Raw genomic sequence first — 12,360 nt, 5'->3', positions numbered from 1 at the left:
CAGGACCTAATATCTGGGAAAGTTGTTTGGAATTTGCCCGACATCCTCCTCCAGAGGAACTGGGCTTGGTTATTTGTCCAAGGAAAGGAGGAGATGTCCATCCTGCACTGCTGTAGTATGTTAACGAGCACACGCAAATTGCACTATAGTGTGTTTCTGTCCATTCTGGATGATGTCTGTATTCTGAAATAAAATCTCCATTGTAATTAGATTACAAATCAAGAGTCAAGCTGCAGCTATAAAGGTCAAGGAGATCAAAAGCTGTATAAAATTGATGACGGTAATTTTGTTGCTGGAGGATATGTTTCAAGACATCTAGGGAATATGAAAGGAGGACTAAAAAGGTTGCTGAAGAAGCATCAAGGGAATCTTCTGTGGCACAACTCAGTATCATTGCTGTTAACACGAAGATCTGTTGGCCAGTCAGAAACAGTAAGAAAACTGGTGCGGTAGGACATGCCTGCTTTTTTTTCACTGCAGCGGCTGCCATTAGAAAGTCTGCTGGGAGCTAACTACTCTGGCATCAAATTTGGGGAATACTGTCTCTGTGCACAGGGCACACACCTGAGAGAGGTGATATGTTACAGCATCAAAGTCCACTGGTAAGTAACTCATTTTCATACCTGCTGATCTAATTTCTCAAAGTCCAATGATATACCAGTCCAGACACCTCACTGTCTTGCTGCACTGCTGACAGTTTGAGTTCCCTTTTATTTTAGAGTTGCTCTTGCAGATTTCAGTTATATCCATGTACGCTATCAATTTGAGTTTGCATTCCATGTTTCCTGTCCTAAATAATGGTTTTAAAGCTTGTTCTTTCTTATTCAAATGTTTTTATTTTTTTAAGCTTTTATTTTCACTTTTACTTTTCACTACTCAGGTAGTTCTTGAACTGGAGCATTCATCTGATATAATTCCCTTTCTTAGGGAATTAGTCTGTTTGGTTTATTTCCTGTCTCCATCTGCTGGTAGGAGGGCAAATTGCCAACTGGACTGGCATTTTCTGGATTTGGAGAAATTAAACTTGCAGGTAAGAAATTACTGGTTTTTCGTAGGTATAACTAGAAATGGAACTGACTTTTTTATTAAACAAAAAAAATCTATGTAAATGGGTCTTTCAGAGACAATGTCTGCCCATGACATAAACCCAGGGCTAATTAGAAATGGTATCTAGACCAGAGAAATGGTCGTCAAGATGAGGCTTTTCTATATTAGCTCTATTTACACTTGAGATTATTATTTTTTTGATTTATTTTTAAATTCCCAGAGGTAAATATCATTACAGGATAGTAAGTAAGTAAAGATAATCACCTTTTTATATCATTTGCATTTTGTGTACAGGAACCCTGTGTGCGGACTGTATCCTGTTCCCATCTCTCCACTATAAATGAACAAAACGAATCAGGTCACATTTTAAGTTACAGACGTTTTAGATGTGTTAATTCAGAGGGACAATTTCATGTCTTTCTGAGAGGGAACTGAGCTGCCAAAAGCAATGCTAGTGCAAGTAGAACTGTGGGATTAGCTCATGAATTAAATTTTAAAGGTTTCTTTAAAAGAAAAAAAAAAGCACTATTGTTTTGGAGATCCGTTTTTGGAATAGCTCCTACATGATTGTACCAGAACAACTGAAAGGGCAGCAGACTGTAGATCAGTAATTTGTTGATTGCGTTTTGTTATTGTGCATGTACCGTACATAATGGTATTCTGCTTGTCCTTAATAAATCATCTCAAAAACATAAGTCATGAAATAACCATCCTTCTCCACTAGTGTTCATTTGCTCTGTCTTTGTAAGGTACTCTCCAGAATATTTACTTGCTGATTTCCTCAACTTTGATTATCTTGATGTCTATAAGAAGATTTCACTGCTCCCTTTTCCCTACTCCTTAAATACACAATTTAAGCACTGCAAGTCAAAAGCATGTGGAGATGGTTCTGTGAGCAGCTGTACAAACCTGATGTTAGTATTCTGGCTGCTCCTGTTACTCACTGGATGAAAGCAAGTTCATTGGATGAAGAACTTGGCTTTTTATACTTACCGTCTTTCAGTACAAAAATAGCAGTTCAGTAATCACTTCCAGAAAAAATTAGAAATGTCTTCTCTCTGCCTGCCATTTTTTTTAAAATGTTTTTCAGAACTTCAAACACAATATGAAGGTATCTTATAAAAAATATTTGTTGGGATAAAGACTGCTTAGGGCAAAAATGTTGAAAGCAGGAGAAAAATAATTATTTTGTATCTGTAGGTCACAAAAGAGAGCTGCTGCTACTTTTTGCCAACACGATTGTAAAGGAATGGAATCGATTGTAGGTAGATAAGATATCACGTAGTGGATGTGAGGAGTAAGTTCCCAAGCATTCAGAAAGCCAAGATTTTTTTCATGTCTAGTCTAGGTGGTATATCATAAATTAGTTTGAGCCGTCTGCTCTCTTTTGAGTCCTTATCCTTACACATTCTCCCTACTCTGCATAAAACTTTCTGCAATCCACAGTCTCACCAGGATGCCCTGTTAAGCCATATCTCACACGCTGCCTTCCGTTCAAACGGAGTCATACTGCTTTTACCCCTGTGTTAAATGGCTTAGCATATCTTATCCAGGCCTTATCTGGCGTCATCCTGAAATCATTACAGCCACAAAACCACTATGAATAGAACAATATTTTATTGAATTTATATATAAAATTAGAGCTGTATAGTTTGATCTTCAATATTATTCTTAGGATGTTTTAGGGATTTTGTTCTGTTTAAGTGATGCTTAGAAGTTATGACAAATCTGTGCGTGGAGTCTTGCTTGCTTGGTCTACAGCTGCTTTTCAGCGGGTACTTCTTGCCAGTGTTTCATTCTTTGGAGCTGAGGCGGTAGAATAAAATCTGTTCATACATAGGCCTTTCCAGTTTAGTATGTTTTACTGCAGACCTGCTTTCATTATTTTATATAGAATATTGCATATAACACTTTGCCACAGATTTGAAATATATTCCATTTGAGACCCAGAGAGTTCAGTAGTTCCTTTGTGTGTGTGTGTGTGTGTGTGTAAATTACAGAAAATGCTAAATTTGCATTTTATTCTTGAATGTTTTGTGAAATTTATAGATGTCACCAATATCTCTCTTTGCCTTTTGTACCTTTCCACCAATTCTTTGTTTCTTATTTTTGCTTTGAGTCTTTATTCTAATTTTTCCTCAGAAAGCTCTTATGTAGCAAACTTATTTTGCTATACTGGCAGATATATAAGTTTCAATAGTAATATTCTTCTTTTGGTTATACAGCCTGACATTAAGCATGTGGAGAAATGCTCTAATCTTCATTGCACTCATTGTGATTATGAAGAAAAGCCCTACTTGAGCTTTTAAAGTATTGCAACCTAGAGCTGATCAGCACTAGTTACAATGCTGGCATTCTGAGGAACAGAGCTCTACTGTAGAAATTTATTCTGCCTTGGATAAAATAAACTGTTGCCTTTTGAGGCTTCTTCCAGAATGCCTCTTAGAACCAATCTTTAGAGTAGGGGAGCACTCAATAATATAGAGCATCATTTTTCACGTCGATTGTTTGGACATTCACACGCTTGTTTTCACTAAACTGTGATCACATTTCCTTCCTTTTTAACTTGTGTGGTAAACCTCTTTTGTCTCCATTTCTTCCCCTTTTTGAAAGTTTGTGGCAGTATCACTACTGCTTTATGATGTCTGGGAGTTTGAGAATGATGTAAACTGTGCAGTTTAATACTTGACTCAGGAAAGAAGTCTGGTTAGTGTACGTGAATTGTTATTGCCTGCGTTTATCTTGAAAGAATAGCTGTTTGCAAACTGTGCAATAGCAAGTCTTTGCAGCTAAATCTTGTGATGTTTTAAAAATGGCTGCAAGAGGACAGACAACTGAATAATTTAAAAGGCTGAAATAATAGGTAGAAACTACTAGCATCTGCTATGAGTATTTTCTCAAACTTCCTATTGTCTGTCTTGCTATTTTATAAAAGCTGAATGCTGTGTTTGGATTGATTTTTATGTATTCAAAGTTATTTTTACATATAAAATAATGTAATAGGAGAAGTTATTTCTTTATCCCACATGGTGCCTGTTTCCCTTCCTGAGCATGGTGGAGAAGTTTAAGTTGTGAACTCCCGGTACTGTCTTTAAATGTTATTGCTCTAAAATCCTTGAAAGAGTTTGGTTAGGCGTTGCTTCAGATTTTTTTTCCATGCAGCAAGGATGAAATTTCAAGTTACCATAGCATGAGGATTTATGGAGCAAGCCTTGATATAGAAAGTCATGTAAAATACCAAAATTCTACTATTAGCAACTTGTCTGCAGATGTGTAGTTTTTTATCCTCCTCACTCACTGTATTTCTTTCTTAGTAACTTAGCATAGCTGCTGATTTGTGTGGTGATAATGTATAGGAGTTGTCCAGATGGGAATTTACATGTATGTGTATGAGTTTGCATTTAGTTACTGTGTTCATTGTTGCTAATATACACTGGGTGTCCTGTTAGGAAACGTCACTGAAAGCATGCAAGCCCTTCTGGGTCAGGAGGTCGTGCAGCCTAGCTATCTAACCTCATAATGACTTGCCAGGTCAGTGGTTCAGTTTCCTCAGGCCAGCAAGCCTTTAACAGACCTGTTTAATGTTCAAGGTACCCCATGGGATTATGGAAACACCGCAGGGAAGTGAGTAACACAAAAGATATTTGAAATTACGGAGAGCTTCAAGTTATGGAAGTGTTTCTTTCTATACACACCTCAGAGAGCAGAAATGTGAGGGAGATCCCAGGGTAGAATAGCTGATGCACAAAAACCTTGCACAAAAGCTGGGGGAATTCACAGAACCATAGAATGGCTTGGGTGGGAAGGGACCTTAAAGATCATCTAGTTCTCCAAACCCCTGCCACAGGCAAGGATGCTGCCCACTTGATCAGGTTGCCCAGGGCCTCGTCCAAGCTGGTCTTGAACACCTCCAAGGATGGATGAGACATCCACAATTTCATTTTGAGATGGAATTCATCTTGAGAAAAGTTTCCTGAAAATAGTTTTGTTCACTCTGGTGCTTCAACGCCTTCTCTTGCAAAATTGCCATGTAACTGTCTCCTCTCTGAAACTCGGTTACTAGAAATTGCTTACTGATCTCACTACTGTCTTACCTTGCTTTGTGGGGAATTTTGTTTTTTTGGGTGGGATTATGTGCCCTTGTTGAGGTTCTTGTCTAAACAGTTCAGGTATCGCGAGAATTAAAAACTGCGTTGTAAAAATAGACCTGCTGAAAATAATACTTTTAATTCATATAAATGTATGTGTGCCATGAATACTTCTTTAATTCACTGTGCAGTTTGGCGTTTCAGATAACAGCATGACATTTGGCTTTGAACTCCTGAGTGCATTCAGTATGGAGATACTTTAACATTAGCTATTTGCTTCAGGCCACAGGTTTTCAAACTAGTAAAGCAGCATTTACTGTTGCCTAGTTTTCACAGATGTTAGAATTTGTGTAAATTAGAAACAAAAATAATATTGCTTATGTTAAACAACAGTACAAGAATAGGCTGGAGGTTGCCTTATACTACTGGAAAAAGGCCGGTGTTGTCTTGGCACCTAAAGAACCATGTACCTCCTAGCTTCTGTATGATTTTTGGTAGATGATTTCTGATGTTATCATATTAGTTTCCTAGTTTCCAGAACTTTAGAAAACTGGTTTGCTTCATAAGACTAAGAAGCAAAACTGATTTGAATTGTAAGGTACCTCCATTAATGTGTTTTCAGTAATGGAGAAATACACCCTACTAAAAACTGTAAGGTGATTAAAAGCAGAATAAGTACGTGTTGTATTCTATCTGGAAGCATGTAATGGAATTAACATGTCTGGGTTTTAGTTCATTCCTCAAAAATACTTATTTGGGGGTGGGGAGGAGGCAGGTTGCACTTCAAAGCCCACAGAACTGGGGGGAAAAAAGGCATTATGTTCCAATAGTTGGTCTGTTAATTACCATCACGCAGACAGAAAGCATCTTTAAAATGCTGCTGCTTTTTTAACGCTTTTGCAGAAAAAATATTATTTCACCTTTTTCTGTTTCTAAGTTGTTTCCCCCAGGAAAAGTGAACCGCTTATGATGCGTTATGAAAATTGCAGTCTGTCAGTCACTTGAAGTAGAATCTTGAGTTGGACAAGACTACTTGTCCTGCTTTTCTTTCCTTAAGGAATTGCTTTTAATAGACTGAGATTTACTGTTTTTTATATTCACAGGACTGTGCTAAAGAATAATGACTTGAGATCAAGACAAGAATTAACTACTCACCTCACCAATCAGTGGCCTTCCCCAGGAGCTCTGGATGTCAATGCTGTTGCCTTGGACACTCTACTCTATAGAAAGCACAATCAACAATGGGATGAGTAAGTTGAATATTTAGATTCACCTTTAAAGGATCGGAGAAACTCAAAATTATGTATTTCCCTTAGCATACTCTTAAATGTATTCTATTAGAAATACCTGTTAGAACAGTTAAGGATCAGTATGCAGAAAAATTCTGTGTTTCTCACTTAACATAAAAATTTCCTTCCTTTGGATTAGGCAAAAGAAAAAAAAATGTTTTCAAAAAAAAAAACAGTCTTTTGGGAAACACAAAAAATAGAGACTGATTAAATGAAGAAAGATGAATAAATTTTTTCATTAGTTATTTCTCTAAAAAAAAAAAACTTTTTGAGGAAAATATTTCTAGTGGGATCTTTAAATGTGTTATTATTTAAACTTATCACTTGTTTTACAGAAAAAGTTTTCAAAGTCTGGATCAATTTTCAGCAGATGTTAGTCTTTCTCAAACCTCTCTGGATCCAGGCCACTCACAAGATGGAAAGCAGGATGGAATAAACTTGTTAAATGAAGGTACAGAGTCATTCCAGTGGGTTCATTTTCTTTTATTCTTCATGGTTCTGATCTTCAGACCCCATGAGATGAATTTTCAGTCTGAGAGAGAGGTTGAAGTGCATCTTTTCTCTGTTGTTATGCATTTTTTTTTCTGTTTCTCTAAGTACTATATTTCAATTAAGTCTGCATTTCTTCAAGACTCCCCCTCACCCCCAAACAGGACTCTGTGATATGTTTAAGGCTAAGCTTCAAATGTGTTGCATGTCCTCCTTATCCATCCCATAACCTGAGAAAAGCATCTTCCTGCTCTAACTAAATCAAATCTTAATCCCACTGCTGTTTCTTAAAAGAAAATTTAAAGGCACTGTATTTGCAACTACCACTGTCATTCTTACATCTTGCTTTCAACATTAATTTATGGAGATGCAGCCTAATAATGTATATAGTTTTAAAAACAAAACCAAAAAAACATGATATGGGCCGTGCTAGTACATAAATGTAATATACCACCCCCTTCAAAATCTGTATGCTTATCAAAGTGTAACTGCTCCATCTTGTGGACAATTGTGAAAAGCAGAAGGATTCTGGAAGACTTCTGAAATAGTGATATTTTGGGTACAGAACAGAAAATACCATAAGCATTTTTCTTTATCTAATCAAATAGTTGCTTTAGACTCTACAATACAGGGCCATAACTGCAAAGTTTCTTTTAGAATATTAAGCACGCAAAATTTAGAACTTGTTAAAAACAATAAACAGTATTAAAATTCAAATGTTTCAAGTTAGCATGGGGAAAATGAAATACAAACAGCATGTTTGTTATGAAGAGCAATCTTGTGCTGATCTACTTAGAACATTTTTTCTTCTGCAGCATTAGTCCTTTGAAGTTTATGCCCTCTTTAATCTTCCATGAATTAAGGTGTGGCAAAAACACTGGTAATATTTTAGGTTCTGATTTCAGGACTCTATCTTTAAAGGCAGCTTAATGGCTCACTTCTAAACTAGTGAGGTCCATCAGTACCTAAGCTTTAATATAGTTTTGTAAGAAATAATATTTTAACATGTGTAGTAGTTCTACTCAGCTGAGCAGCTGGGCTCCACCACAACTGCTCTCTCTCTCCCCCTCCTCAAAGGAAAAGGGGGAGAAAATACAATGACAAGGGCTCAAGGGTTGAGCTAAGGACAGGGAGATCGCTCAGCAATTATTGTCATGGCCAAAACAGACGCAGTGTAGGGAGATTAGAGAAATTTATTACCTATTACTAACAAGCTAGAGCAGTGAGAAACTAAAAATAAATAAATAAATAAAAACACCTTCCACCCATACACCCTCTTCTACCTCCTCCCACCAAGCAGCACAGGGATACAGGGCATGGGGGATGCGGTCAGTCCCTGATGCTTCGTCTCCGCCACTGCTTCACTGGATGCCGTCCTTCCCGAACTGATCCTGCGGGGGCTGCCCACAGGCAGCAGCTCTTCAAGAACTCCCACATGGCTCCGTACCACGGGGTCCATCCCCCAGGAGCAAACTGCTCCAGCACGGGTCCCCCACGGGCGGCAGCTCCCCCCAGACCCCCTGCTCCTGCGGGGGCTCCTCTCCACGGGCTGCAGCTCCGGCCCGGGGCCTGCTCCTGCGGGGGCTCTCCATGGGCCGCAGCCTCCTCCAGGCCACATCCACCTGCTCCACCCGGGGGCTCCTCCACGGGCTGCAGCGTGGAGATCTGCTCCGTGTGGGACCCATGGGCTGCAGGGGGACAGCCTGCTCCACCAGGGGCCTCTCCACAGGCCGCAGGGGAACTGCTGCTGCGTGCCTGGAGCACCTCCTGCCCTCCTGCTGCACTGACCTTGGGGGCTGCAGGGCTGGTTCGCACTCCATCCCTCCCAGCTGCTATCATGCCATCAGGTTTTTTTGTTTGTTTGTTTGTTTTTCCCCTTCCTTAAATCTGCTCTCCCGAATGCCCAAGAAGCATCGCTCATGGCTCAGCTCTGGCCAGCAGTGGGTCCCTTTGGAGCCATCTGAAACTGGCCCTTATCTGACATGGGGCATCTTCTGGACTGTACTCACAGAGGCTGCCCCTGCTACCAAACCTTACCTCATGAACCCCTGTATAACATGTCATTTATTTTTTCCATAATTCATTTTTTGATGGAAGGGTTGCTTTTGTTTGTTTGTTTGTTTTTTTCCTTGCATCCTTCCTGACAAAAATAAAGCTCTTCTGTCAGTAAAAGGAGGTACAATTTTAAGAAATGTTACTTTATACTGGTGGACTGGCCTGTTAGTAAAATCTTATGCTTGTGACCTTTTTAAGCTTTTTTAAGTTTAAAATGATTTATTTTATTCTGCAGGTGAGACAGGAAGATGAAATATGGAGATATTGATAATCAATTTCTTTATTTTGTGCCAGCTCATCTAATAAATTCAATTATAACTTAAATGGCTATTCTGAGAAGGAAGGAATTGTCTGATACACACTTATACCTTTAAGCATGTTTCTTGTTTACTGTCAAGTGTGTTTGGATGACAGGGTAGATGCTTACACTGCCACTGTTACACTGCAGGGCTTTTTCCAGTGTCAGGAGTGTAATGCACATCAAATTACCAGGAACAAAAACATTTTGTTTTGTGAAAGAACTACATTCTGGTTCCAGATAATTCTACTCCTTTCCAGGGATTCAAAATTAGATCTCTGGTACTAATACCATATTAGTAATATCATTTCCATTTATAATGTACTCAATTAAAGCCAATGCTTGAATTGGTAATTTCTATTCACCATGTAGACTGACCAGCCCAGCCTGTAATGCAAATCTCTGTTTCGCATGGATAGGGAAGGTATAAATAACATCTCTTCCATAACTGCATTTGTGATGAATGCATGTGCTAAAGCAGGAACATGTAATAGTCTAGATGAAAGTTGTCTTTTCTTTTTTTTTTTTCCCTGTTCCCTCTTTGTTTGTGGTCAGGTCATCTTGTGCTGTAATGATTCACTTAATCCTTGTTTTTCCTAACAGGGAAGGAGGACACTCCATCGTTGCTTGGTCTTTGTGGCTCTCTTACTTCAGTAGCAAGCTACAAATCGCTAACAAGTCTGAAATCAAGTGAATATCTTGCAAGTCCCACAACAGAGATGACAAGTCCAGGCTTAACACCGTCTTGAGATGCACACGAACAGGAAGAGCTTTGTGTTATATGCATTTGGTTTATGTTCTATAATATGACTTGCAATGAGACTGCTAGTTCTAAGTTAAAAATAAGCTGCTTTATTTATTTTTTTTCACTGTTACCGGTTTAATTCACAAATTCTCTTAAGTTTTCATTCAAGTTTTTTTTTTCTGCCAGAGGACTCTTTCAGATTTTCTGAAATTCTAATTATTTAAAACTCTTGGTCAGGTACAGAGCATATACTCTGATACTTCTGGCTGATTTTTAAAATGAAGCAGTTGGAAATCAGTCCCCTACTTAACTGCCATGACCTTTGTTTCTCCTTGCAGTGGTTAACAGCCTGGCCCTACTATAGCCATAGTGCTTCTCTGCAGTGCTTTAAATATCAATTCTTGCAGAAAACACAGGGAATCCTTAATGCCAGTCTTTGTAGGCAAATAAATATTTTACTTAAAAATCCATCTTTTCATCTGTGTATGTTGCATAGGACCTCAAATAGCGTATTTAACCTATCAAGAGCTCTTCTCAAGTTGATTCAATGTTAGATTTTGCATTCTTATTAGCATCATGGCACTTACAAGATGTCTGAATCGCACTGAAGAATCACACTGAAACACTCCTAGTAATTCTTAAAGTTGCATGAGAATAACAAATACAAGTTGATCATCTAAATCAGTCATACTTAGTAATTTGTAAATATTGAGGAAACTCGCTAAATTTCAAGCTTTTGAGTGACCTGGCTTACAAATAATACTCTGTGAGGAATTTTTTGGCTTACTGGCCTTGCTAGAAAGAGAGGGACTAAGGATGGTGGGGTTAGCACCTTGGGAAATTTGGATCGTACATTTATTGGCAAGATCCCAAGGAGAGTGAAAAAGGGGAAACAAAGACAATGTGATGGTATTCTCATGTTAAAGGTTTTTCTCATTCCTGTAGTAGTGCAATAGGTATTTTCCTTGATTAGGTAATACAGCAAATCTTATTTAAGTCAGTTTTCTCAAATTATTTGCCATTTATTTAAATTACAGATACAAAAAGCCTGCAACATTTTTTTAAGTGAAAATAACTTTCCAGATTACCCTACGGTTTTGAAGTTTGCAAATTAATTTTTGAATTGCAAACTATATTCTTAATTCTTTGTAAGATATAATGGATCCTTTATCTAAGAATTTTGCTAATCAAGGTAATGCTTCTCAATATGATTAGTAACTTTTTAAAAGAAACTTAAGTGCATGTAAGTATGTTGTATTTATAAGTGCTAGGGAAAATGCTTTTTTTGTGCCAAAGAAGTTTCATAAATTGTTTACATGAGTAGCTGCAATACAAGACAGATTTTTAATTGCTTACTCTCGGATGTTTACAGTATGTCACTACACTCTGTATGGTTTTAGTTGATTTGCCTCTTGTAATGGTACCTTGGCACTACTACAATGGTCTGGTCATCTTTGAGTGGGCTTGAAAGAGAGAATTCATTCTTACCTTTACCAAAACTGCAGGAAACATACAGCCTCTGTAAGTGTGGGGCTTCATCTGTCTGGAGCTCAAGGCACTGTTGTATTTAGCTGCATGAGGTTCAAGATGCTTCGTCTCAACTCTAGTCCACGGTGCTGGAGGTTACTGCATCCATGACAGGGTAAATGAATAGAGGCCATTTTAATGGAAAAGTTTAAAGCAGCTTAGCAAATTCCACAGGCCTTGTCTTTCAAGCCCTCGTGAACCCACTCAGTTAATTTCTCTGTAATAAACTCTATTAAGTCCTTTCATACACTGTCAGAATGTACATTACTTCATGTAACTGTTCTTTGGTTATTACATTAAGTACATGTTCTCTCATGGCAGTCGAGTAACATTATTAAATACTAATTTGTAAGTTAGAGTTGCATTTTTATTACAAATACAATGAGGGAATGTGGATTCCACAAGTTAACATCCTACATCAAGGTGTAGTGATTTAATCAGTCTTGTTTGCTGTTAAACACTTCTCCCACTTCATCAGTATTTTGGAGGGGGCTATTATCATGATCTTTAGTCATGTTAGCTGATGGCTCTTTTCTTGGAGCTACTGGTGTGAAATTCATGTGTCATTTAACTGAAGTCTTTTATGTAGTCTGACACCACTGTGAGTTTCTGGGTGTCGCTTTGTGCATGGGAAATCAGTTGTGTGTGTCTTTCTCAGTTCTAAACATGAATCATTTTTCAGAAAAAGAAAAAAAAAAGAAAAAATGCCAAAACTGTATGTTTTGTTGCCTTGACGTTCCATAAATGTTGCATGTAAATTAAACATTTTGTATCATCGCTAATTACTAGTTTTTGTCTCTGTTTTAATCAAACAAAAGAAGA

At 38.0% G+C, this 12,360-nt stretch overlaps 1 protein-coding gene across 3 annotated transcripts in view; it reads left to right on the top strand.

Annotated features, from left to right (window-relative positions):
* Positions 1–12,327, top strand: part of RUNDC3B (RUN domain containing 3B) — a 53,434-nt gene extending 41,107 nt beyond the window's left edge. For 2 of the 3 annotated variants that reach the window (XR_014580475.1, XR_014580476.1), the window contains 2 exons: positions 481–1,030; positions 6,239–6,385. Coding sequence is in view for 1 of the 3 variants with exons in the window: in XM_083826038.1 (XP_083682164.1) it covers positions 6,239–6,385; positions 6,760–6,875; positions 9,870–10,015 (409 nt within the window). In the remaining 2 variants the exon portion in view is untranslated. Of the gene's footprint in view, positions 1–480; positions 1,031–6,238; positions 6,386–6,759; positions 6,876–9,869 lie in introns of those variants that run through there. The other variant, XM_083826038.1, reaches the window with a different exon arrangement.
* The last annotated feature ends 33 nt before the right edge of the window (positions 12,328–12,360 follow it).

Source organism: Anser anser (genome assembly GCF_964211835.1).
Source record: "Anser anser genome assembly, chromosome: 2".
NCBI classification, from domain to species: Eukaryota; Metazoa; Chordata; class Aves; order Anseriformes; family Anatidae; genus Anser; species Anser anser.
Note: the sequence above shows the minus strand (reverse complement) of the source record. Positions and strands in the feature narration are given on the sequence as shown.